This window comes from Sturnus vulgaris, chromosome 14 (genome assembly GCF_052056855.1).
Source record: "Sturnus vulgaris isolate bStuVul1 chromosome 14, bStuVul1.hap1, whole genome shotgun sequence".
Classification (NCBI taxonomy): Eukaryota; Metazoa; Chordata; class Aves; order Passeriformes; family Sturnidae; genus Sturnus; species Sturnus vulgaris.
Genome location: NC_142256.1, coordinates 1,040,190 through 1,066,051, shown reverse-complemented (window position 1 = coordinate 1,066,051; position 25,862 = coordinate 1,040,190). Strand labels below are relative to the sequence as shown.

The 25,862-nt window shown below is 55.1% G+C and overlaps 3 protein-coding genes across 8 annotated transcripts; 2 read left to right on the top strand and 1 right to left on the bottom strand.

Moving 5' to 3' along the window:
• Positions 1–3,944: 3,944 nt before the first annotated feature.
• Positions 3,945–9,593, top strand: GLA (galactosidase alpha). 2 transcript variants are annotated; one of them, XR_015806857.1, is made up of 8 exons: positions 3,945–4,160; positions 4,342–4,516; positions 4,716–4,893; positions 6,397–6,488; positions 7,374–7,535; positions 8,088–8,285; positions 8,468–8,889; positions 9,116–9,593. XR_015806857.1 is itself a non-coding variant. In XM_014877171.2 (7 exons), the coding sequence occupies exons 1-7, from the start codon at positions 3,991–3,993 to the stop codon at positions 8,729–8,731; spliced, it is 1,239 nt and encodes a 412-aa protein (XP_014732657.1). In that variant the 5' UTR covers positions 3,945–3,990; the 3' UTR covers positions 8,732–9,593. The 2 variants fall into 2 exon arrangements, 1 of the variants encoding a protein (XP_014732657.1); XM_014877171.2 differs by having other exon boundaries at positions 8,468–9,593.
• A 1,031-nt stretch (positions 9,594–10,624) lies between these two features.
• On the bottom strand, positions 10,625–14,804 carry RPL36A (ribosomal protein L36a). Its single transcript, XM_014877178.2, has 6 exons — positions 14,674–14,804; positions 13,576–13,777; positions 13,233–13,338; positions 12,418–12,485; positions 10,778–10,900; positions 10,625–10,693 (listed from the first exon to the last, which is right to left on the bottom strand). The coding sequence occupies exons 1-6, from the start codon at positions 14,802–14,804 to the stop codon at positions 10,673–10,675; spliced, it is 651 nt and encodes a 216-aa protein (XP_014732664.2). The 3' UTR covers positions 10,625–10,672.
• Positions 14,635–25,840, top strand: BTK (Bruton tyrosine kinase). 5 transcript variants are annotated; one of them, XM_088173318.1, is made up of 21 exons: positions 14,635–14,696; positions 15,697–15,774; positions 17,627–17,796; positions 17,958–18,056; positions 18,293–18,361; positions 18,877–18,958; positions 20,378–20,506; positions 20,613–20,680; positions 20,891–20,956; positions 21,176–21,357; positions 21,640–21,702; positions 21,938–21,992; positions 22,359–22,441; positions 22,532–22,659; positions 22,808–22,882; positions 23,213–23,384; positions 23,654–23,870; positions 24,121–24,185; positions 24,643–24,761; positions 24,862–25,019; positions 25,136–25,840. In XM_088173318.1, the coding sequence occupies exons 3-21, from the start codon at positions 17,656–17,658 to the stop codon at positions 25,205–25,207; spliced, it is 2,043 nt and encodes a 680-aa protein (XP_088029444.1). In that variant the 5' UTR covers positions 14,635–14,696; positions 15,697–15,774; positions 17,627–17,655; the 3' UTR covers positions 25,208–25,840. The 5 variants fall into 5 exon arrangements, 2 of the variants coding, with proteins under 2 accessions (XP_088029444.1, XP_014732662.1); XM_014877176.2 differs by lacking the exon at positions 20,891–20,956; XR_015806854.1 differs by lacking the exon at positions 25,136–25,840 and having other exon boundaries at positions 24,121–24,761; positions 24,862–24,891.
• Positions 25,841–25,862: the final 22 nt, after the last annotated feature.

Here is a 25,862-nt window from a genome sequence, read left to right as displayed (position 1 = left end):
ACCAGCTCTGTTGGTACCTCGCAGCCCCATCACCCGCCCAGCCTCACCGAGGGCCTTCTGAGGCAGGGAGGAGAGAAAGCAAGCTGCACCCACGCTGGTTTGGTGCTGGGGTTGTTCTTTAGATGGGACAAACGAAGCTTCCCCAGGGTCTTGCTGCTGTCCTCACCCCAAACCGAGAGAGGATGCAGCCAAGGGTAGAGCTGTGAGGTATTTCACACCAGGACAGCGTCCCCGATTCCTTCACTCCCTGCTCTGGAGTCAGGACCTCACATCTGGGCGCTCAATGTCTGTTTGGAGACAAAAACTGCAGTCAGCTCTGAGCCATTTAGCTCCAGGAACCAGCACATCCTAGAAAAAAATGAAAAATGTGAAAACCTAACACACCCCTCCCAAGCCAAAGCCCCCAGGTCCCAGGCAGTGCTCACAGCAAGGTGGGGAGCTCATTTCTGGCATCACACTTGAAAAGGCATAAGGGTAGCACTGCCCCATGGCTCTGCAGGTACTTGTGGTTCTGGTGTCCCTGGGGGCAGTTTCAGAGCCTGGAGCAGCACTAAGGCCCTGCCCTTGGTCCTTCCATCAGCCCAGTTTGAACTGGGAGTCGCTGGGACACCCTCACAGCTGCAGAGCTGCCACTACCCTCCAGTACAAAGCTCCAGTGGGTCCCCCATATCTTGGGGATGGAGGTGCTGAGCCCCATGTCCTCTCACAGCATGGCCAGGGACCAACCCAGGTAGTTCAGCCTCCCAGCAAAGCTCACAGTCTTTGGGTGGAATCAGTTTTTCATTCCCTGTTCAAGGCTGTGCATTGGAGGGTGCATCCCAGTTATCACAGACAGCAGCTGTGGGCACAGGACCAACAGCCACGGCCAAGTTAATTGCTGGTTTAAAAGGAAGTTAATGAAGTTAACACCAGGTTAATGGAACTCCCAGACAGTAAAATGAGCATCATCAGCACTGGCAGCTTCTCAACTTCTGCTTGCAGCATGCCCAGGAACAGGAGCACACACAGGTTGGGGACAGCACAGCCCCTTGCCAGGCCCAAGGTCTCCTTGGGGGGCCTGTGTGGGGCCAAGGAAATGTGCCCTTGGCTGGGCACTGCAGTGACATGACAGCCAGGCCCCTGCCCTACCAACCACAGAGGGCCTGACCCTGCAGGCACTGAGCTCTCCTGCTGTCTCTGGCAGCATCAAGGTATAAACAATCCCTTCTTCCCCTCTCCCTCACAAGGGCCTCTGCCCACATCTACAGCCTGGAGCTCCCGTGGGGCTACTCCAGCTGCCAGAGGTTCACCAAAGCACCCTGCATAGACAAAGTGATGCCTGCAGAAAGCCTGTCCCACATTGATCCCAAATCCAAGACCAGGGCAGTGCAATGCCACAGGAACACGTGACAGCTCTTCTGGGGCTCTGAGCAACATTTGCACACTGCCTGAGCATAAAATTCTTTTAAAGAAAATGTCGAGCTCCAAAAGTCAGTCAGGCAGTCCTGAGCAGGCCAGGGCTGCCCTTTACAAGTGGGAAAATGGACACAAGAGGAAAGCACCAGGGGCTGGACTGGCAGTGTGCCCTGCTGGGATCGGCCATGCCACGGGCAGAGGGTCCTCACAGGACCACAGCCCCCATGGGGACAGGAGCCTTCTGGCACAGGGAAGGTCCAGGTGCAGGGTGCTTTGGTAGCATGGCTGTGCCAGCACCCCACTCCTCAGCACAGCCCTGCAAGAGCTGTCCCCCCAACAGAGGAGTCCCAGTGCATCCTCTGCCACTCCAGCTATGGCATTACATCACAGCCTGTCACCTCCACCTGCTCAGAAAGGCTGCACCACAGCCCTGCCAAACCCCACACCACCATGGCCACATCCACCCCACAGCATGGCTTGGGGACCAGCCTGCACCACTCTGGGGACACCAGTCAGTACATGCAGCCCACACAGCACCCCAAAGCTCCCCATCCCAAGGGGTGTGGGGGTGTCAGGTACTCCTGGGGACAGGCAGAATATGTGGGAAGAACAGTGAGAGACTGCTGGAACACAGAGACAAGCAGGGATCGGCCCCGCAGCACTCCCAGACACTAGGAATAGGGGATAACTGCCCAGCTCTGGAGTATCGTTTTGCATAAGAGAAAACAAAGCCATGAGGGTTTCCAGCCTCCAGTGTCTTGTTTTGTCTGACTTTGAGAAATCTCTGCGCTTCAGCTCCCCAAGGGACAGGGGGAGGACCCCAGCACTGAAACAAGGAGTGATTATCAGCCCACAGGCTCTGAAGAGCTTTTGTTCCCTGGATGTGCCAGAACAGGGATCGGAGGACACCTAGCGAATGTCGTGATGGCACCCAGAGCTCTGTGCCTTGATGGCCACAGCCCTGCTGTGGATCCATCCTGCCCCCCTCCTCCTGCTGTGGTGGGGTCCACAACAAGAGCTCCAGTGGGGCTGTAGGGTTGGTCTGGGGGAAAGGAACAGGGGAGAACTGGCCCTTCACATCCCATTTCCCACTGCTGCTTTGGCAGTGGGAGCCTCTAAGTCTCCTTGACAAGCCACACATCCTGCCAATGCTACTCATGGCTGTGTCAGTCCTGAAAAAACAGGGATTAAATCCAGGGCCCACCTCAGAGACGCTGGCTGGCATGCAGGTGCTCTTTACAGGTCTCTAGGTCCTGCTGACACCAGCACTGCCCATTTCCAGAGACTCTCATCTCAACTGCCAGTCAGATGTAACTGGTGCAAATGGGGCAATGCCCAGTGACCATGACTTATTCTTGTGGCTGAACTTGTTGAAGAGAGACCAAAATCCTTGAGTGCAAAGATCTGGATGGACCCAAGCACCCCAAGCAGAGACAGGCTGGATCCAACACCACAGAGTCCACACATGCAGGCAGAGAGGCAGCAAACAGTCTGGCCATAATCCACACTCTGGATCAGGCTGGATCTGACAGAAAAGCACAGGGAGGTTCTCGGGAGGAAGGCTCATTCAGGAACTTCTCACAGAGTTTTTGAGGCAGAGCTGAAAACCCAGAGCCAAAACCAACCCTGAGCCCATCGGGTACAATCCCCTCTTCCCCAGGACCCTGTGCTGACACACAGAACACACATAGACCCACACTGCACTCACAGCAGCCCCCAACCCCTCGGGCAGCCCTGGCACTGCTGAGTACACAGAATCATTAAGGTCAGAAAAGACCTCTGAGATCGAGTCCACCTTGCAACCAGACCATGGCACTGACTGTCATGTCCAGTCCTTGAACACCTCCAGGGACAGTGACTCCGCTTCGCTGGGCAGCCCATTCCGATGTCTAATCACCCTTTCTGTGAAGAAATTATTCCTGATATGTAACCTAAACCTCCCCTGGCACAACATGAAATTATATCCTCTGATCCTGTCCCTTGTTCCCTGGGAGCAGAGCTGACCCCCACCCGGCTGCCCCCTCCTGTCAGGGAGTTGTGGAGAGTGGTAAGGACACCCCTGAGCCTCCTTTACTCCAGGCTGAGCCCCCACATCTCCCGCAGCCTCTCCTCATGGCACTTGTGCTCCAGATCCTTCCCCAGCTTTACTGATGTCCTTCCTGGACTGAGGGGCCCAGAACTGGACACGGGGCTCGAAGTTTGGCCTCAGCAGTGCCCAGCACAGGGGGACAGCCACTGCCCTAGTCCTGCTAGCCACACTATTGCTGTACCGGCCGGGTGCCACTGGTCTTTTGGCCAGCTGGGCACGCTGCTGGCGGGCACACGGACGGTGCCGCGCCGGGCGCGGCTCCCCAGCACCTGCAGGAACCGCCGGCATGACCCGACCCAGCCGCCATGGCCCCTTCCGCCCTAGTCACGTGGCACCGCCCCACGTGACTCGCGGAGGGCGGGCCGATACGCGTCTCGCAGCTCGGGATTGGCTGCGGAGGCAGGCGGCGCCGCGCGGGGATTGGTTTGACGGTCAGCCCTGCCCGCCAGCACCCTGAGAATTGGGCATCCGCGCTGTCAATCACGCGGCAGCGGCGCGGCGCGGCGATGGCGGCGGAGCGGTGGATGCTGCGCTGGGTTGTGGCGGCTGCGGCCGCGGTGGTGGCAGTGCTAGCGCTGGACAACGGCCTGGCGCGGACACCGCCCATGGGCTGGCTGCACTGGGAGCGCTTCCTCTGCGCCACCGACTGCGCCGCTGACCCGCGCCGCTGCGTCAGGTACTGCCGCGGGGCAGGGATACCCTGGGAGCCCGGGGCAGCCCAGGTAGCGGACAGCCGGCCCGGTGCTCTGGCACCCGCTGTGCCTTCCCCGCGCTCGGCCAGCCCCGTGGCTGTGCCGCTGGTAGACATCAGACGTTCTCCGCTTTCTTTCCCGGTGGTGCGACCTGCCCATGCCCAGCGAGCAGCTGTTCATGGAGATGGCTGACAGGATGGCTGCCGAGGGCTGGAGGGACGCCGGCTACGAGTTCATCTGCATTGACGACTGCTGGATGGCCCCGACGCGGGACAAGCAGGGCAGGCTGCAGGCGGACCCAAAACGGTTCCCCGGTGGGATCCGCAAGCTGGCCGACTACGTGAGTGCTGCCATGGCACGGTGGTGAGCCAGCCTGGGAGCAGGGGCGGGCAGGACGGCTGGATGGGTATGGCTGCAGCACTGCTGAGATAAGGCCCTGCCTACCGCAGTGGGGTTTTGCTTCCCTTACTGCCCCAAATCCTCTTCCTCCTGCCTTGTGGCTGCCCCATCCCAGGGTCTCTTTCTGTCTGCACGCACAGGTCCACTCCAAGGGTCTGAAGCTGGGAATCTACAGCGATGTTGGGAACAAGACGTGTGCTGGCTTCCCTGGCAGCTACAACCACTATGACCTGGATGCCCAGACATTTGCTTCCTGGGGTGTGGACCTGCTCAAATTTGATGGCTGCAACTCTGACTCACTGGAGCTGCTGGCAGAAGGTAGGCATGAGTTCAAGGCAGGTATTCCCATGGGTGGTAATGTTCTGCAGGCAGCAGCAATTCTAGGCCCAGCATGAGGCTCCAGGGACTCACTTTTCCCTGAGCATACTCATTTAAGGGACTTGCTTGCAAAAGCAAATCTGAGACTCATTTTTCAAGCCTAAGCTGTTCAGCGTTGCTGTGTCAAGTGTTTTTACCTGCTCAGTCTCCTGGAGCTCTCCTTGAAGCACAGCTCGGAATATGAGCTTTCTCAGCCCAGAGCTCGGATCCCGCCGAGCACAGACACATCAGCTGTGTGCTCTGAGGGTGGCTGTGCAGCCTGCTCCCTCAGCTATTAACTCAGCACCTTTGCAGAAGGCTTTGTCCTTCTGCAGTGCCTGTACTGGGGAGCCCAGAGGGTTTCACACACTTAACCCTTAATCCCTTTGGTGGGGCCTTGTCAAGGTGAATCAGCCTGAAGCTAGAACAGCTTGTGTCAGCCATGAAAGGAGCAGTTAGGAGGGCTTTTAACAGATGAAAATTAAGGGAATTATGGCATAAGAATCCTATTGGGGTTTTCCTTTTAAAGCACATCAGTGTAAATAGCACTTCAGATGTTATTTGCACAAAGGCTGGCAAGCCAGCAGCTGAAAGCTCAGCAGCTCCCTGTGCTGAGGGGATTTGGCTACAGAATCTTTTAAAGCACAGACACATCCCAGTGCCACAGAAGTAGATTTGTGGGAAGAACACTTTAACTTTGAAAGCTTTTTTTCTCTTGACTGGGCTCTCTGGCTGCTGGCACGGCCAGTACCACCATGTTTGGCAGCAGGAGTCCTGCACAAAGTCCTGTCTCTTGCCTGGCAGGGAGAACCTGCCCAAGTGACAATCCCATCGAAGCCAGATGGTGGGGCATATGCCAACTGCCAGAGACAGGAGCACAGCTCAGCACCCTGAGTGACAGCTGAGCTGAGAGCTCCCGTTGGATCATATGTGTAACCCAGATACAATCCAGTTGTACTGAAGCAGTTCCAGAGGAGAGCAGACTTTTCATTCCCTCTCTGCCAATTGGAAGGGATTTAACAGGGCTGTTTGGGGACAAGGACAGGAAAAACTAGAGCTTTTGCATTCCTACCCAGTCCATATGGCACAAGTGCCTCATGAGAATGTACTCCTACATTACCCAGCAAAGCTGCACTGCTTGATAGATACTGACTTTGTTTCCTGGGTATTTAGAGGAAAACTGCCATACAGGAAAGCTTTTAACCTCTTCCCCTGGCTGTATGTACAAAGGGATCAGCAGTCTTGGAGCGACAGCCTGCCCAAGCAAAGCTCCCGTCCTTGGGAGGCAGGTGACCAGCTGCAGACTTTTAAATTCCCCTGTCCTCCCTGAGGTGCCTCAACCACAAAAATGTGTTCAATCTTAATTTTGCAAGACTTGAACTGAAACCTGAACCTTTGACATTGGGTTAGTTCTGCTGTGTGACCAAGGAGGTTGTGTAACCTCTGTCTGTCCTCTTCTTTTAGGATACAGGCGCATGTCTCTGGCCCTGAACAACACTGGAAGGAGCATTGTGTACTCCTGTGAGTGGCCTTTCTACTTGAGGCCTGTGCAGCAGGTAAGAAGTGCCTCCCAAGGTTTATCCTGAGGCTCAAGTGGGAAGAAGAGAAAAACATTTAAGATTGCAAAACAGCATCCTGAGAAACTTGCTGTTCTCCATTCTAATAGAGAGCAAGGCTGTAAAATGGAGGAAAGAAACTTTTTCTTCCAGAGCCCTGAAACATTCCTGAACCATTGCTCTGCTGAAACAGATTGAGTAGGATCCTGCAGCATGAAGGCACAGCCCAGATGGAGCATGCCAACAAAACCACAGCATTATCTGCTTCCTCTCACTAAGGAGCCAAGCAGCAAACCATTAGCAATGCAAACACACAGCCTAGCAGATAGTTCCTGTGCACAGAGTGCTGCAGGCTCAGCCTTACAGACAGCGCTGGGGACCACGAGAGAGGCTCTGTGACATCCTCCACATTGTTCAGTGAGAGATTTCTGCCAGCCAGGGTCTGTGACACGTTGCCCTCCACCCACAGCTGGCTTCCCCTGTGCCACTGTGACAGGATGGTGCCATTCCCTCCCACTGGAATTAAATGCATTACTCACCAAAGGGTGTAAACCCATGAAATTGCCATAATTACTGGGATATTACAATCTAATCCCACTGGCCTTGTCACACCTTTAGTAAAATTGTGAAAGAATTTTTTAAGAGTAGGTGGCTAGAACTGTTCTCCTAAGGGGAGCAATAGTATTGTCTAGAACATGTCAGAGTGGAATTACTGGCCACAAAGTATTCAAGGGAATCAACATGCACTAGAGATCATCCAGATAGCTGGTGATGGAAGGTGTTATCCTGGTTCTCTCCCAAGCTACCTTTGGTCCAGTCTAGCCTTGTGGACACTTGCGTTGTACAGCCAGGTGCTCTGTCTAATCACACTCATTGTTCTGGCAGCCCAATTACACAGAGATCAAACAGTACTGCAATCACTGGAGGAACTTCTATGATGTTTATGACTCCTGGAGCAGCATCAAGAGTATCTTAGACTGGACAGCACTTCACCAGGACACCATTGTGAAGATAGCTGGGCCAGGGGGCTGGAATGATCCTGACATGGCAAGTACAGCAACTCACCCCACGGGAAGCATCAGGAAAACAAATCTTCCCTCAGCTGCAGGCTAAGAATGGCAAGGGAGAGAACTGGGGGAGAAAAACTGAGGGGAAGGGCTCTGATGGGACCATAGGATCAGGATTTGGATGACAAGGTCCAGGGTAGAAAGGAAAAGAGAACTGCAGCTATGGATAGCATCATCCACAAGCAGTACCAGCTCGGAACACAGGTGTGGCATTGGGGGACAGTCTCCAAAGTGCTGATGTCCCACCAGAGGGAAAACCCCTGGGTGCCAGCATTGCAAGGATCTGAATCCAAAAGCATTCTTAAACACTGCCTAGCCACTTAAAGACCTTTCTTCACTTCCACCAGGGACCTACCCTAAACTGCCACGCAGTCATGCCTTGCTTTTCCCAGCCAGCCTGGTCCTGATCCTGGCACTCATCCTATCTAGCCAGCTCCAAAGAGAGGTCCCACCCTGTGATTTCCTGGCACTGGTGGCCCAGTTTCTCCTCAGCAGGCAGTGTTACCAGGCACTTTTTGTTTGCTTGTCATAGTTGGTGATTGGAAACTTTGGGCTGAGCTGGGACCAGTCAGTGACTCAGATGGCCATGTGGGCCATCATGGCCGCTCCCCTGTTCATGTCCAACGACCTGAGGCACATCAGTCCTGAGGCCAAGTGTCTGCTCCAGAACAAAGACGTGATCGCCATCAACCAGGATCCACTGGGCAAGCAGGGATACCAGCTCATCAAGGTACAGCAGGACAGGGCTGGGCTTGCAGAGTGGGGCACAGGAGGGATGGAGAGGTGCTCAGGGTTTGGGAGCAGGAGCCCAGTGAGCCCATTTGTTCCTGAAGCTCCTGGAACAGACAGGCATGAAGAGCACCACTTCAGCCTCCCACAGCCTAAGCCCTGGCTTTGTTTTCTCCTTGGCAGGACAAGAACTTTCAGCTGTGGGAACGGCCCCTGTCTGGCCGAGCCTACGCTGTGGCGGTGCTGAACCATCAGGAGATTGGAGGACCCCAGAATTTCACCTTCTCCCTCACCTTCCTCGGCAATGGGCTGGCCTGCAACCCAGCCTGCTCCATCCGACAGGTGCTGCCAGCCAGCAGGGACTGGGGTGTTTACAGCTGGATCTCCTCCCTGAGTGTGGAGGTGAACCCCACAGGCACTGTGCTGCTCAAAGTCCTGCCACTATAGGCAGCACAGAGACAATCTTTTTCTAAGCCTTAGGCTCTGTCTGAACTTGTGGTGGGAAACTGATCTCCTTCTTCCAAGCAGATGCCTTTCTTCTCAGGCATTCGTTATCTGAACTTTCAGCCTAATGTGACAAACAGCCATCACTCCACCATCAAAAGGTAACAGAAAGGGTGAACAGCAGAGTGCCCCTTTCCCTGGCATCTCACCCAACTCCTCCTCCAAGGGGCTGGAAGGGCTGCAGCAGGGCAGCAACTCCTGTTTACACCCACTGCCACTACCAAGCAAGGAAAGGCAGGGGATGCACATGCAGCATCTTGCAGCTGTCCTTGGGCATTTCGGGAACAATAGGGAAACACACTTTGGCCACCTTGCTCTCTTTTCTAGACCCGGGCACACAGTCCAAGAAAAGCTGCTCCCACCCCCACTGAGGAAACCCAACACTTCACTCAGAGCATGGACCTGCACTTCCATCTTCTGACAACTCAGGGACTGACATGAACCATTACACTTCATAGCAACTTTACTGACAGCTGCTATCATGCCTTAGGAGCCAAGTTTTTGAGGGTTTCCCCTCACTCCAGAAGTCTCTTCCCTTTAGATGACAACTCCCTCTCCACCCTTTATATGGCCACTGGAGTCTCCTTTCTCCATGAATCCTGCCTCCCAGAAATCGGTGTGCTCACTTCCCACTGCTGGCAGTAGCCTTTAGGTTGAATAACATGGACTCTCCAAGACAGGAGATGGATAATCACTTAAGCAACCATCATGTGCAAGTATATTATCTTCTGACTACAATACAATCAGGATTTCTTGATTTGTTCTTCTGTAATTAAGCACTTTGATTAAAATCCCTTTAAAAGGCTATGATTTTTCTTACTTGCAGTATACAAGAGTACAGCATGGTATCTGAAATTAAATAATGGTTTAGAAAACAGGCCAGTTTGTTCCAGTCATGTAAGTTTTTGTGAAATTTGTCATGATTACTAGAAACAGCACTTGGTGAAGCTAACATAATAGAGCCATACAGTCCACCCTGACAGGCCAAAGCCACCACTGCCTATACAAATATGAAAAGACAATAATGTCAGCCCATACTTAATAAGCAAAACCACAGATTCCCTTACTATTCAGTACCTGAATGCTCTCAATCATTACGAAGATGTGAACAGGCATCTTCACATCGTCTCCATCCTCCAACTCCATTTCCACTACAAGAAAGTTGCCCTTAAGGGTGAACTCTGCATTGCATTCCCAGCACCTGCTACCAGCAGGCTTCCTACTCACACAAATGGTCCTCTCTAAGGGGAAGCTGGCCTGGAGGCTGTCTCTACAACCTACCACACTCTGGTTGTTTCCCATTTGCAACTTCACTGCTGTGCTTGGCCTTCCTCCTTCAAGGAGAATGCTAAGAGGAGCCAACAGCAATTGGCACAGGTGAAGGCAGCTGAGGCCTGTTACACCATGTGCCAGGAGCAACCATAGGCATAGAGGTGTGCCTCACCTCTCTCACCTGTCACAGCTAATGGCACCTGCCTAATTACCTAATTAGGCGCCTGCCTAATGGTGCAGGTACCAAACCCACTAGGTGCTCCAAAGCCTTTGCTCCTCAGGGCAGTACAGCTGTTTGTAAAAAGGGACCTATGGCCACGTGCAGGGGCTGTTCAGGGGAGTTCATACACGAGCCTGCACCATGTTCATGCAGAGAAGTCACTGGCACCCATTCCAAAACACCTCTTGGAAACACAGTAAAGAGATCCTAGGCATGGGCAGGGATTTTTCAAGAGCCAGGTTAAAACTGTTCTGTTAAACGGTTCTGCAAGCAACACGTCCCTGCTAAATTGATGTACTCACAGCTCCCACCCCAAGAGAAAACACATTTTAAAAAGCAAGGGATCAATCTAATTACTTTAATATGGTCCGTAATGATGAGTAGGATGATGCTCAGAACTGGATCACCTGGCCCTGTAAGAAGCAAGAGACAAGAGTGAGTTTATTCACCACTGATTATTGCCCCCTCTCTCAGCTACTCACAGAATACAAACTCACCTTTCTCTTCTTGTCTCCTCCCAGCTCAAAGTGCTTGCACCTCTTAATTGCCAGCATCCTCTTGGACCTGCAGTTGGGCTCCACACATTCCAGCCTCAGCACAATCTTCTTGGTGGTCTTGGCCTGGGAGGAGGAGCAGGGTGTTTCAATGAACCATGCATCCCCAAGCAGACAAAGTGTTGCTCTCAGGGAGAGCTTGTTCCTTGCACTCCTGAACATTCAGTTTGTTCCCAAAGTGTAGAGAGAGACTACAAACAGAGTTAGGGACCCTCCACTGAAAACATGAACTTTAAGTATCTTCACAAAAAGGGCACTGGCAAAAGCATTCAGTGGGGCAGGGCTGGTTCCTGCTCAGATGAGCCATGCTGGGTAAGTCTGTTCCACTGAACAGAGCAAGAAACTCACAATTTTACAGTGTGGAAGCACAGACCAGCAGTGCTCAGGAGAAATCCAGAAGAAAACTGGGCAAAAGAAACATCTGGAAGCAAGACAACTGGCAAACTTTCTCTGGAAGGAGCAGTGACACAACAGGCTGAATGCAGACCTGCAGCTACTCAGAAGTTGGATGAAACCTGAAAGATTGCAGAGGGTAGAATCCAAAGCTGGGAAGCTGCTCTAGCAGCTGGACAGGGCTGTAACCACCAGCTAAAAACCTCAGCCAATCATCCATATAATGCTGACTGTGAAAAAACAGAAATGAAAATTGCAGGGAATTGTTCCCAATTGTACAGGTAGAGAGTGCCAGCAATGTAGCTGCTTGGTGTATCCTGCTTGCAGAAGCATTTTCTATGAGGTCTCCCCACTTCCTGGCACAAAGTCAAGTTGAAAATCCACTGCCTCATTATTTTTTTCCTGCTGGAAGGCTTCCTGTACACCTCCAGCAGGACACCAGGGCTTCCCAGCAACAAGCCAAGCAGCTCTACGAGCATAACTAAACAATTCACACTAACAAATTCACTCACTGGGTTTTGCTTCCCTAATGTAAATACCAAACCAAGCAAGCAGACAGCTCCTTTCCCTTTGTCAAGCTCTTCCCCTTGGGCAAGCAGTGAAGGAACTTTCCTTCCACTGCAAGTATCCCTCCCAAAAAGACCCCACTCCCCTGCAGCATCAAAGCTGACAGCCTGCTCTGCAAACACAGCCCAAATCACTCTGCAAATGAAAAGCATCTCCTTGAGACAGGACAGCAAGGAGATGAGCCATGTACTTGATGGGAGCTTACAGGAGAAATGGAGAAGGACTTTTTACAAGAGCACAGAGTGGCAGGGCAGCAGGAAATGGCTTCACACTGACAGAGAATTAGATTAGAGAGTAGGAAGATATTCTTCCCTGTGAGGGTGGTGAGGCCCTGGCACAGCTTTCCCAGAGCTGTGGCTGCCCCATCCCTGGAAGTGTCCAAGGCCAGGCTGGATGGAACAACCTAGGATAGTGGAAGGTGGCCCTGCCCACGGCAGGGGGCTGGAACAAGATGACATTTAAGGTCCCTTCCAACCCAACCCATTCTGTGATGAGGAGGGGATGCCTGCACTGCCAGCATAGAGCTGCCCTAACACAACCAGAGCAGAGCACTGAGAAATCCTCCCTCAGCTGGGCATGTGGGTTGCCAAGGAAGTTTCTTGTTCCTGAGGAGCAACACTCACCTTTTTACGGAAGATGGGCTTTGTCTGGCCCCCATACCCACTCTGCTTCCGATCATAGCGCCTTTTTCCTGTGGGAAAAATGGCTCTGGTCAGGCAACAACCTAGGAGTTGCTACAAGCACAACTGGCACTTCCTAAATCCCAGCAGAGCTCAGCCTGTCCCTGCACAGCCCAGCAGAACCAGTGCCTCCCTCCCCCAGAAGCCTCGTGCTCAGCCCATGGGCACAGCTCCTGTGCTGTCCCCGAAGTGGAACCTTTCCCTCACTCTGCAGCAAAAAGACACACAAGGTGCTGGGACTTGATTTATTCAGAGTTCTGTGCAGAGAAGGGTGCTGCATGGTAAATTCTCAAGGCGAGCACACAAAGGGCCAAAAATATTTATACAGTCCTGTTCAGGTGACATTTGCATAATTAATCCACATCACTACTGGTGAAACTACCACTGGATTCACTTTCTTTCACCTCGACTTGAAGGGCCAGCACATTTTAAACTCACAGCCCATGCTCAATAGGCAGGGCTCTCCTTCGGGCAGCCTGGGCCTCAGTTGTGCTTTCACAGCCAGCTTGGTTCATCCAGAGTACGTTCCCTAATTAGTCAAATATTTCTATACTACAACCATCCGAAAGTGCTTTGGGCTAACACGTCCTTAGTCTTTCTCCTTCTGTCTTATTGATTTAGTTCCCTTTATTGTACACCACATCCTTTAGGTCAAGCTGTCCTCGGAAGCCATACAAATGTTCCCAATCTACACCACTCGTGCAGGGAACACGACACCCGGACCGCCCGCAGCAACCCCGGAGGGAGCCCGTCCTCACCCTGCGCGTAGAGCGAGTCCTTCCCCTTCTTGTACTGCGTGACCTTGTGCGGCTGGTGCTTGCCGCATTTCTTGCAGTAGGTCCGGCGGGTTTTCGGCACGTTCACCTGGAGGACAAGGAGAGAAGCCGGTCACTGCCGCTGCGCATACACCACATCCCGCTCCGAAGGCCCAGCTCCCGCCCTTCGCCTTCCCTCGGGCTCTACGCTGCCATCCGGGGATGGGGAAGCCCCCGCGCCGGCCTGGCAGCCCAGCACGCACCCATCGCAGCGGAGGGAGCCCGGTGCGGCGCAGCCCCGGGGCGGATGCCGGCGGATGGAGCCCAGCCCAGCCACAGCACTCACCATCTTGGCGGCGGCGGCGGCCCGGAGAGGAGGCGCTGACCGGAAGCGGAAGCGAATGTGAGCTGAGAACCATAGAGAGGAGCTTGCGGGGCGGGAACAGCACACGGCGCCCCCTGGCGGTGGGAGGAGAGCAGGGCGGCAGCCACGGCACGGAGGCTGGGTCTGGGACCGGGGGTGTGATCGACGTGCGGGCCTGTGGGATCTGCCGGGTGCAGGTGACGTCCAGGTGTTTGAAAGACAAATTATGTGTCAATAGAGTGGCCTTGTTAAGGTTTAGGGCTTGACATGTTTCAGTGATCTCAGACCTGGGTGGAAGTTAACAAGGCTTGGGAAGAAGGACTAACCACTGATAGTGGGCACAGAGAATGCAGAATTTAGGAGCACAAGTACAGTTGCCAAAACTCTCAAGACAAGGATGTAACTAGAAAAGCTAACTCAACAAGTGTGCTGAAGCAGCTCTGAGTGGACAAGAGAGATTCCAGCATGAGGAAATCACACCACCAACTCACAGACCACCGACTGACCCAAATGAAGAGGAAGGCTGAACGTGTGGCCTAATTAACATAAGAAATGAAGGAATCATTGAACACTACAAGATAGAATACTAATGAATGATACAATCTGTAGCCTATCAAGATTAATGTTTTCATTTGCTAAAATGTATAAACAATGAAAAGGTTTTGACAGCCGCTCTGCTGGCTTTGTGAATTTGCCACCAAAACCTCTTTCCACATAGAACTGTAAATAAAAATACCTTGATTCTGTGTGAGGATCAGCCCCACGCACATCGGGTGAAAGAACACGTTTTGGGACAGCATAGGGATGGTCTCAACTCAGCCAACACCTGGCACTGCCCACAGTGCAGGGCAGGCTCTGGCCACGGCCGGTGCCCTGGTGACCCCATGGCAATGGCACAGCTGCCTGCAGGAGGAAACACAAATGCTGCCTCTGAGTCAGAAAACGAAAAAAGGGGAACTGAAAGGGTGGGGTTGGCCGGCCCCGTCCTTCCTCCCTGCGCACCCTGCCGTCTCTCCTTGTCCCTGCTGCCACAGCCACCCCAAAGCGCCGGGGTGGGCGCACGGCAGGACCCCGGCTGACCGGAGCGGCAACGGGAAGGCTCGGTGAGTGTGGAGCCCCAGAGCCATGGCACGGGGCACCACTGCGCTCTGGGCACCAGTGGGGCTCTGCTGATGTGGCTGTGGGACGGCCGGGGTGGCGGGAGGCTCCATGTGGCCTGTGCTGGTGGCCTCAGAGTTCTGCTGGGCTCATTTGGGGGCAGGAGAGCCATGCTGGGCACAGGTCACATGGGGCGGGTGAGCCAAGCTGGGAGGGCTCTTGTCCCACTGCCTGACCAGTTCCAAGCAGGTGGCATCTGACCCCAGTCACCTGGCCATGGGGCTGGGAGGTGGGGTGGGGATGCCGGGGCTGCAGGCTGTGCTGGAGCAGGGAATCACAGGGGTGCGTGGGTGCCAGGGTCCCCAGGGGTGGCCAAGAGGAGGGCTGGGGTTCTGCTTGTGTCTTTGGCCATTCCTCACCTGTGCTTTTTGCCATGGGCACTGCGAGGGTACAGCTCTGGGTTTGCTCATGAGTCTCTCCCATGCAGGAGGTTTCCCCCTCTGTCCCTCCCACCCATCATCTTTGACACCCCTGAAAACTGGGGGCTGTGAAGTTTGTCACTCACAGACACTCTGTCACCCTTCCCTCTTGTCCCGGGAATGCCAGGTCCCTGCCAGCCCCACATCAGCCAGCAGTGACTCAGCTCCCTAGCAGGAGGAGAGATGGCCTTGCGACCATGGCAGGACACAGTGTCCCGTGGCACGAGGCAGTGTGTGCCGGGCCTGGTGGTGGTCTCAGAGCACGCTGGGCCGAGGTGTGAGCATGGCAGGAAGTCACACTAGCTGGAGGGGGGGGACACAGGACATACTTCCACCCACCCGCTCGTCACTCTGCTGTCATAGCGCAGCAGTGGTGGCTGTGGGGGTGAGCCCTGTGGGGCTCCCACCACGCCAAGGACAGGCAGGGACAGAATGTGTCTGGTGGCACTGCTGGGGACAGGGAGGCTGTGCCATGATGGAGCACAACAGCCCTCTGAGACACTCATTGTCCTTTCCCCTCTGGCAGTTCCATCCAGAGGACACAGTGAGGACGTGTCCCACCTGCCTGGCACTGCTGGCCATGACCCCGCTACTGTGACACCAGGTAAAACTCCAGGGACCTGGAACTGCAGTTGGGATGGGCTGGAGCCCAAAGCCTCTCTGCCCAGCCCCTGTGTCTGTGCCGGGGGGCAATGGGAGCCCTCCTGCTGTTGGGACACAGGATCAGCAGCCACACTTCATAAGCAGGCAAAATGAGGCACAGGGCTACAGAGTGGTTCCGGGGTTCACTCTGGGCTCAGCCATCACCCTGCCAGCAGCCTGGGGGTCAGGGGCCACACCAGCCACCTGCAGGGACCACAGATCCCTCCTCCTGAGACCTCAATCAGCACATCCAGGCTGCTGTTTTTTCCAAAAGACTCTGATGACTAATTTTTTTAAGTTAATTTTTTTAAGTTGGGGTTTTTTGACCACTCAAACAAAGCTGGTGTGTGCCATAAGAGCCACAAGGGGGGCAGAGGGAAACCTGGGAGAGGGAATCCTGCTTGTCGCCAGCCTCTCTGGTGACAGTGGGGCAGGGTCAGTACTGCAGCAGCAGAGAGGATCTGGGCATTGCTAGCAGATGGGACGACAACTCTGCTCCTGTCCTCAGGCTGAGACTTGCCCTGGAGAGAGGCATAGTGTGTGGGACTTGGTCCTGGAATCTTTGTTCCCCACCTGATCCCTGTTGTGAGTGAGCCAATGCCCATCTCCTGTGTGGGGAGAGTGGATGGAATACTCAGCTGGGGAATGGGGGGCTGAACTCCTGTCTCTGGCCCATCTCTGAGCCTCTCCTCGAGGAGATGGGCTGTGGGGAACAGGGGACAAAACCAGCTTCTCCCAGGTTGATTTCCAAAGCTGTGCTTATAGGAGGAAAAAAGGGAACAAGGTGTGGGTGAAGGGGAAGCAGGGACTGTAGGTGGTCAGGCAGGAGATGGAGCTGGGCTCCAGGGGATCAGAGCTCAGCAGTGGCTCCACACAGCTCACTCATCAGCTCCCCAGACTGCAGTCAGGTGCTGGTCACAGCCACAGCTCCAACCACGTGGCTCTGGGGGTGCTGGGTCCACCTGGGGTTCCTGGGTACAGCATGGAGGAATGGGGTGAGATGCATGGGCTGCTCCAAGTCATGGGCCAGGGCAATTTCCAGCCCCTAAAGGCCAGGCAGCAGTGGGAGGCAGGGCTCTCGTGAGCCCTTTCCTTCCCAGGAGAGGCTCAGGGGAGCTTTTCTGATGGCTGGTGGAGGATTTAACCCCTCTGCCTGCTGGCTGGAGGCAGCCCTTCAAGCCTGGCCACTGATAAGTGCTGCTCATAGGGGAGGAAGGGGGGTTGAGCTCCACCGCTGCACTCCTGCAGGCTCCATGGACACACAAGGGAAGGATGACTTTGGGGCTACTCCGTGCTCTGGGCAGCACTACACTGTGGCTTTTTAGGGCCAGCACCTACCCACAGCTTTTCAGGGATTGGTCGCCCGTGGCCACCCCTTGCACGCTGCCAAGTCAGCAGGTCCCCAGCACGAAGTGCCTGCGGTGGGGCAGGAGGAAACTGCTCACACAGGCTCACATGCACAGAGCCGGAGGGGAGGAGCTGCGGGGTGTCACAGCTGGCTCTGCACTCCTCCCTGGGGCTCCAAGCTTCCCCCGTTTCCTTCTTTCTCCAGCTCTCTGTCCATCTTGCATATCCCTCTTCAGCAGGAGTAGGAGCCATCCGGGTGGTGGCTTGGTATGCAGCTGCTGGTGGTGGCCAGGAGAGGTCACAGACCATCCACACTGACCTGCCCTCACGCCTCTGCGGCTGGTTCCCCCTGCTGTGGGGGTCCCAGCACCCTGTCTGCACTTAGGGCAAGGGGGAGAGTGCACCTGAGCGAGGTCCAGCAGGTTTTGGGCTGAACAAGCGCCGTGCCAGCATTGTCTTGCCCACAGCAACCGGGTGAGCGCAGCACGGGGGAGACATGGCTAGTGTCATCCTGGAGAGCATCTTCTTGAAGCGCTCGCAGCAGAAGAAGAAAACATCTCCCCTCAACTTCAAGAAGCGCCTGTTCCTACTGACGGAGAGCAAGCTGTCCTACTACGAGTATGACTTTGAGCGGGGGGTGAGTCTGTAGCCACAGGGGCTGCACCGTGCTGGTGTCCGGGATCACCAGCTGTCCCTTGCCAGCTCGTAGCCCAAAGGGTGGTTGGACAGGGAGAGGGGTTAGTTTGAGTCTCTCCAGTCTCCATTTGTGACCATTTGAACCAAGAGTGTCTCTTGCAGCGCCGGGGCAGTAAGAAGGGCTCGGTGGACATTGAGAAGATCACCTGTGTGGAGACAGTGGCACCTGAAAACAACCCTCCCCCTGAGCGACAGGTCCCGGTGAGGAGGGTCTCTGCATCTGTCCTGCTGTCCCCTTGCTGGGGGAGTAGGGAGAGTCCCTGGGGTGTTGGCAGTGGGGACAGCCCTGCTTGGCATGGGGAGCTCTGTCCATACCGTACCAGGGGTCCAGCTTGATGCAGAGCAGGAGGATGCCAAAAGCTGTGGGCTTGCTCCAGAGGAGATGCCAGCAGCTGAGCAACAGGATGCCATCATCCCTCTCTTCCTCTCTCTTCCAGAGAAAAGGGGAGGATTACAACAACATGGAGCAGATCTCAATCATCGAGCGGTTCCCCTACCCCTTCCAGGTGAGTTTTCACTGCACCCTCTTTGCTGGTGCACTCTGCCTGGTGGCAAGTCCTGAGGGGAGGACCCCACAGGGGCCTGGGGTAAAACATGGCATCACTGCCCCAGTGCCAGATGTCACTCAGCTGCTTGCAGACACTCTGCTGCTTGCCCACACTGCACGGGGTAGCCAGGTGAACTTCTTTGAGCCCTGAACCAGCTCTGTTTAAGATGGAAACCTGCTTCTGAGCTCTGTCCTGCCCCTTTCAGTCCCCTGGCTGATGCTGGAGGGATGGTGGCTGCACACTCAGCCCCCAGCCCAGCTGCCTGCCCTGCTGGCACCCAGCGCACCCCCGGCACACCGAAAGTCAGAGAGGGAAGTGGAAAGTCTCGGGGGAGGGGGCTTATTTTAACCTCTTTGTCACGGTCCCGCGAGCACCGTGCGGGGCCAGCAGACACCGGCAGGGCTGGCTCGGGGTGGCCACAAGGCTCGGCTCCCCCCGTGCGTGCCGTGAGAGCCCTGCCCGTGGTCCTGCAGGTGGTCTATGACGAAGGGCCCCTCTACATCTTCTCCCCGACGGAGGAGTTGCGCAAGCGCTGGATCCATCAGCTGAAGAGCGGTGAGTGCGGGGGCTCTGCAGCTCCCTTGGGAAGCCAACACGGGCACTCAGCTGTGCCTGAGCCTGACCCACAGTACCAGGCTCACAGCGGCTCGCTGGCTCATGGTTACCTATCCCATGTATGAGGAACAGCGAGCTGCTCCTGCTCCGGGGCAGGTGGGCACTGTCACCCTCTGCAGCACCACAGCTACCTCGGCTGAGGCTCCTTGCCTTCTCACAAACTTGCTCCGAAGTAGCTCAAGCAGGCTCAGAAATCGTTGAGGGCAAGAGGAAAGAGTAGATGTGGCCATACAGTTGGCATGTGAGGGCTGAGTGCCTAGTGCTTTAGGAAATATGGACCACAAACCTGCAGGGAGTCCTTCCCAAACCGGGCCTTGTTTGGTGATGCTGAGCTAATGCTCAGCTGGGTGGGTGCTCCCTCCTCGAGCTGGGAGTGTGCTGCAGCAGCGCTGTGCCAAGGGCCTCTGACCACCCAAAATCTGCTGAAGCCGCCTGTATGTGCCTCCTGGCGCATGTGTGTGTGTGTTTTTGTGGCTTTGTGCTGGCAGGGTGGGATTAGCTGCTTGAGTTGACACGGGGAAGTTGGCTCGAACAAGGCGGAAGAGGGGCAGGCTGATAACGGGGAAGTTGGTTATCTCACCAGAGCCCCAGCAGAGCAGCCAGTCCTCTCCCCACTTCCCTGATGAGGGAGGAGGGTTGCTCTGGCAGCTCAAGCCAGTGTAGAATCACAGGGAAAGGAGAGAAAATGCTGTCTTTTTGCCGACAAGATGTCGTCCTCTTACTCCACTAAAGAACGGGCTCTCTGCACCCCATGCAGCTGCTGAGGGCCAGCCTCAGGCTGTTGGCAGTGTTTAGGCACATCCAGTTATCCCTCTGGCCTGGGGAGATGTATGAGGAGGCTGGTCAGCCTGCCTGGCAAGGGAATATTCTCCCTGCAAGGGAAGTCTCTGAGCAGGTACAGGGTGGTACAGTGCCCTCCTCTCCCCATGGAAAAGCCAGGCACAGCACTGGTGTCCCACCCCACTCCTAGGAAAAAAAGGACTCAAAAGAGCTGTGAACCATGGGCCAGAGCAGCCTGGGGGTTATTGGATATTTTGGCTGGCAGGAGGGCCAGGTCCTTCTGTGACTGGCTCCAAGCATGCTCAGGCCCCTTTGCAGAGCTGCTCAAGAGCTTAAATCAGACCTGAGAGACAAGCCTGGCCCTTCCCTGGGTCACAGGGATTGCACAGCCACAGTACTGAAACAAAAGTGGTAAGCTGAGGAAAACCTGAACATCAGAGCACAGGGGACAGCACAGCAGCACAGCTGAGAGGAAATGATTTAATGCAGCTGACCACTTGCATTCAGGGAGCAGAGAGCTCTTGCAGCAGGCTGGGGACACAGCCCTGGGTCACACACGTCTTCCCTCCTCTGCCACAGTGATTCGGTACAACAGCGACCTGGTCCAGAAGTACCACCCCTGCTTCTGGATCGACGGCCAGTACCTGTGCTGCTCCCAGACAGCCAAGAATGCCATGGGCTGCCAGATTCTGGAGAGCAGGAATGGCAGTAAGGCACCAGGCACCCTCCCACTGCCTCGTTCCCCTGCCCTGGGGACCACCACATCACAGAGCCAGGGATCTTTTCTCACGTTAGCCCCTTCTCTGTTCTGAAGGTTTGAAAGTCGGGCGGTCACATCGCAAGACAAAGAAGCCCCTTCCCCCAACTCCTGAGGAGGACCAGGTAAAGGCCAACATCAGGGTTTGCTCTAAAGTGTTGCAGAAAAGTCTACCTGGAAAAAGCCAACATGTTCAATGACTGCTCAGAGATGTACAGGGCAGGACTCTGCTCTGGGGAGGGGGGGTCAAGATGGTGACCTAATGGAGAAGGAGCTTGAAACAGGGAATGGAGCCCAAAGGCCTATAGGAAAGTCAAATGATCTCAACCCTGAAGTTTTCCAGGGCAGCTGAGAGATTAAGCCCTGATGAAGGCTGGAAGAGTCACAGGTTAAGCCAAAAGGTAAAGAGAAAACATTTACCTTTTCTGGAGATGGGTAAAAATGTTTTGATAAAAAGTCCAGGGAGAAGAAATTGGTGTTCTGGTAGAGATACTTGTGGGAGCTGAGACAAACATTGTGCTGACCTTGCCTGAGAGCACTGCCCTCCCAGGCTTGAAAGGGTCTCACGTGGTGTGTGTGCAAGCCTGACCGTGTCCCACACTCTCCCTCTCCCTGGGAAGATGGTGATGAAGCCTCTGCCTCCTGAGCCAGCCGCCAACACAGCAGGGGAGATGAAGAAGGTGGTGGCTCTGTACAACTACGAGCCGATGAACGCACAGGACCTGCAGCTGCAGAAGGGCGAGGAGTATTTCATCCTGGAGGAGAGCCACCTGCCCTGGTGGAAAGCCCTTGACAAGAACGGGTGAGAGCTCCCACTGCCCGTGGCCGTGGCTCTGCAGCGCTGCCCTGCCCTGGTGCTCAGGGACACCCCTTTGGCACCCCAAGGGTGAGGACAGGCTGCCTGCCCACCTGTGGGCTGCCCTGGGAAGGAGGAGGAGGCTGAAACCAGCTGTGGTGTCAGCCCTCCCCAGATGGGTTTGCACCAAAGTTTTTGAGCCTATTTCTACTCAGCCTCCTGAAACAGGAATATCCTTTCCCCTTGGCCTCCTCCATCAGAGTGTGACCAGCCCCTTTTCTCCCGCAGGAGGGAAGGATACATCCCCAGCAACTACGTCACTGAAACCAGAAATTCCCTGGAGATCTTTGAGTAAGAGTTGCACTTGGTTGGAGACATTTTCCAATTGATTGTTACTCTACACAGTCTGTGAACCCAGCCTGGCTGGGTCATTCTCCCTCTTCCACATCCTCTGACAGCCTCCAGCCCCTGGCAGCCATCCCTGCTCTGCTCTCTGCACTGCCTGTCCTGGCTGGGCCAGGGTCAGACTGTCCCGGGGACAGAGGTGGCTGTGGAGATCTCCCTGATGGCTGTGTCCCTATTCCAGGTGGTACTCAAAAAATATCACTCGGAGCCAAGCGGAGCAGCTGCTGAAACAGGAGGTAAGTGTTGCTCCCGAGGCTGGGTCTGTTCTACACACCAGCCCTCCACGGGCTCTTCTCACATTGTGTTCAGCACGGGACCAATCCTGGCTTTGGAGAGGAGCGTCACTCTCCTGGCTGGGAGAGAAGTATTGCCCCAACAGCCCCAGGAATCTTCCCTATCCCAATGTGAGCTCCTCCAGGCAGCCACTTCAGGAGGTGGCTTCCCATGCAAGGACTGGAATGGATTCAGTGAATGAATTCAGGATTCCTCTGACTCACTGCATCCTCTCCAGCCATGCTGTGATCTTCACTCACTTTAAGTTTTACCTGTTACAGTCACACCTCCCCACAACCACCCAGTGCCCTTTCCCCTTTCTGTTTTAGGGTAAGGAAGGGGGCTTCATTGTCCGGGATTCCACCAGCAAGACAGGGAAATACACTGTCTCCGTCTATGCCAAGTCCTCTGCGTAAGAACCTCCCTCAGAGGGCCCCTCCAGGCACCCCTCACCCTCTGCCTCTCCTCCCCATGGCACTGACCTCATGTTCTCCCTCTCCAGAGACCCCCAAGGCACGATTCGCCACTATGTCGTGTGCTGCACCCCCCAGAATCAGTATTACCTGGCAGAAAAACACCTCTTCAACAGCATCCCAGAGCTTATCACGTACCACCAGCACAACTCTGCAGGTCAGTGTTCTGGAGATAGAGTGAAGCCAGCAGTGTTTTCACTGGCACCAAAGTATCCCCACCTTCCTGTGCCAAAGGCAGGAGTTGTGTTCCCTGCTGGAATGTGGCAGGTAAGCCTAGAGCGGCAATCTCTGCTGCTGTGTTTCAGGGCTTATATCCAGACTGAAGTACCCCGTGTCTCAGCACAAGAAAAGTGCTCCTTCCACAGCTGGCCTTGGCTATGGTAAGCCAACCTGGGCTACCTCACAATTTCTTGGATGTAGGGTTTGTTTCTGTTAGCAGCAACTTTCCCACGGTGGGATCCTGGGTGTCCCACGGCTCGTAGCCTTCTCAGGAACCACTTCCCAAATGCCCTCTGGTGACTATGTTGACCAAAAGACTCCACAAGCTACCTTGCTCCCATCCCCTGGAGGAACAGGTCTCTGATTTTGTGGATGATTTTTCAGGCAGTAAATGCTTATGAGCTTTTCTTGGGCTTGCTAGACCAGATGACTGGGAGCACTGTGCAGGGAGGTAACCTGCACCTACATCACACTCACACTCTGTGTCCTAGGGTCATGGGAGATCGACCCTAAGGACCTGACCTTCCTGAAGGAACTCGGGACGGGGCAGTTTGGCGTGGTGAAGTATGGGAAATGGAGAGGCCAATACAACGTTGCCATCAAGATGATCAGGGAGGGCTCCATGTCAGAGGACGAGTTTATTGATGAAGCCAAAGTCATGATGTAAGTGGTGAGCACCATGCAGGTCAGTGCTGGATGCTCCTAACCAGAATGGCTGCACTCCTGGGAGGTGTGGAGGGTCAGTCCTGCGCAGTCCCATGTTCTGCAAAATGCATCCAAGTTCCCACTGATTTTGTGCTGATTCCTTGGGAGGTTTTCCACTGCCAGCTGGGCCAGAAGCACCTTCCCTTCCCAAATTCTCCTTTTTCACAGGTGCTTCCTTTGCTGCCTGGCTTTCTAGATGCTCAGAATTGCCTATGTCCCCAACACAGGAACCTGTCTCATGAGAAGCTGGTGCAGCTCTACGGGGTCTGCACTAAGCAGCGTCCCATCTTCATCATCACTGAGTACATGGCCAACGGCTGCCTCCTGAACTTCCTGAGGGAAACTCGGCAGCGGTTCCAGCCAGCTGAGCTGCTGGAGATGTGCAAGGATGTCTGTGAAGCTATGGAGTACCTGGAATCCAAGCAGTTCCTGCACAGAGACCTGGTAGGGCTGTGGCTGCTTTGTTCAGGCCAAATCCCACCCGGGAAGTCACCCCTACATAGATAAATAGGATGCTTGGAGGCCTCGTTTGCTCTCTGCTGAGGACTTTCTAGCTTGGCCCAGTCCAGGTGAACTTGCAGTGTGAACACTTGAAGTGTTCAGTGGGTGGGGATGAGATGAAGTTCACCTGCTACAGGGGGATGGGAGAGGCAAGAGCAGGTAGAAGTAACTGCCTCCATCTCTCCATTCACAGGCTGCTCGAAACTGTTTGGTGAATGACCAAGGAATCGTGAAAGTGTCAGATTTTGGTCTTTCCAGGTCTGCTAGATGTGTCTGTGTCACTTTCCGGTCTCAGTACTTCATCTTCTCCTTCCATCAATTCTACACTTTAGTCTTTGTCCCCACCACCCTCCAGCTCTGCTTTCCCATTGTCTTCCCATTTCATCTACCTGGCTCAACCTTCTGCCTCTCCACTTTCCACCATCCCTTTCTTACTTCCCTTGGGCCTTTTTCCCCCCTCTCTTTGCATCTTGTTTCCCCTACCTCTAGTCTCCCGCCTGCAGCTTTCTCTCCACAACCCCTTTTTTGTGCTGTGCTTCCAAGTCAGCCAACTTCTTCTGCAATCCTGACCAACACACACTCACTGCTGAAACCCATGCAGAGCTGCAACCTCTGGTCATTCTGAGCTGCTCATTCCTTTCGGGCTTGGTCAGTTGTGTGGAGGAGCGAAATGTGAAATCCAAGTGAGGCACCCTGATCCATTTTCCTGCTGCAGGTACGTGCTAGATGATGAGTACACAAGCTCCATGGGCTCCAAGTTTCCAGTGCGGTGGTCTCCTCCTGAAGTGCTGCTGTACAGCAAGTTCAGCAGCAAGTCTGACGTCTGGTCCTTTGGTAAGGGCACAGCATTGATGATTTGGAGATTGGGACTGTTCTGCAAGCCAGGTACAGGTGGTCCAATGCCATGAGCTCTCCCTGCTGTTCCCTCCAACAGGCGTCCTGATGTGGGAAGTTTACTCCCTGGGAAAGATGCCTTATGAGAGGTTTAATAACAGTGAGACAACTGAGCACGTCATCCAAGGGCTGCGCCTGTACCGGCCGCAGGCGGCCTCGGAGCGGGTCTATGCCATCATGTACAGCTGCTGGCGTGAGGTGCGTGCCTTTCACCCCTGGTCACACCTCCAGCCACCCTGGCGGGGTGACAGGGCTCCCCAGAGCATGGCTGGGGCAGACATGGGCTCCAGCCAGGCTTCCCTCTCACCCCACAGAAGCCTGAGGAGCGCCCCACCTTCACTGCGCTGCTGGGCAGCATCCTGGACATCGCTGATGAGGAGTGCTGACCGCGGGTACTGCCTGCTGACCTCTGCCCAGCGCTGGCACTACCCAGCAGGACAGACCCGCACACCGGAAGGTACCGCGGTACAGTTGCCACGGACATGGCACGGGCATGTAGGATCCTGGGGAACCCCCATGGCTGCGCCCACAGCTCCATCACACACTCAGAGCTTCATCACATCCCCGGAGCTCCATCACATCCCTGAAGCTCTATATCACATCCCCAGAACTCCATCACATCCCCGGAGCTCTATCACATCCCCAGAACTCCATCACATCCCCGGAGCTCCATCACATCCCCAGAACTCCATCAGTGCCCTGGAGCTCCATCACATCCCTGGAGCTCCATCAGCACCCTGGAGCTCCATCACATGCTCAGAGCTTCATCACGTTCCTGGAACTCCATTGCATCCCGGGACCTCCATCACATCCCCGGAGCTCCATCACGTGCTCAGAGCTTCATCGCATCCCTGGAACTCCACTGCATCCCGGGAGCTCGATCACATCCCGGGAGCTCCATCACATGATCAGAGCGCCGTCACACCCCGGAGCCCCATCATCGCCCTGGAGCCCCATCACCGCCCCGGGGCTCCACCACACCCCGGTGCGGTCCGGGACAATAAAAAGGTTCCACGGCCTCCCGGGCTGCAGCCGCTCCGC

Bases quoted from the DNA above. Each gene is read 5' to 3' on its own strand.
- GLA (XM_014877171.2), top strand. From the start codon at position 3,991: ATGGCGGCGGAGCGGTGGATGCTGCGCTGGGTTGTGGCGGCTGCGGCC. The intron at 4,517-4,715 runs GTGAGTGCTGCC...CTGCACGCACAG, and splicing joins TCCGCAAGCTGGCCGACTAC to GTCCACTCCAAGGGTCTGAA. The intron at 8,286-8,467 runs GTACAGCAGGAC...TCTCCTTGGCAG, and splicing joins AGGGATACCAGCTCATCAAG to GACAAGAACTTTCAGCTGTG.
- RPL36A (XM_014877178.2), bottom strand. From the start codon at position 14,804: ATGGAGCCTCCCGCCACCCCGGCCGTCCCACAGCCACATCAGCAGAGC. The intron at 13,778-14,673 runs GTCAGCCGGGGT...TGCACCCGGCAG, and splicing joins GCCTTCCCGTTGCCGCTCCG to ATCCCACAGGCCCGCACGTC. The intron at 10,901-12,417 runs GTGAGTGTTGCT...TCCTCCTCCCAG, and splicing joins AGCCCATCTTCCGTAAAAAG to GCCAAGACCACCAAGAAGAT.
- BTK (XM_088173318.1), top strand. From the start codon at position 17,656: ATGGCTAGTGTCATCCTGGAGAGCATCTTCTTGAAGCGCTCGCAGCAG. The intron at 23,871-24,120 runs GTAGGGCTGTGG...CTCCATTCACAG, and splicing joins AGTTCCTGCACAGAGACCTG to GCTGCTCGAAACTGTTTGGT. The intron at 24,762-24,861 runs GTAAGGGCACAG...TCCCTCCAACAG, and splicing joins GTCTGACGTCTGGTCCTTTG to GCGTCCTGATGTGGGAAGTT.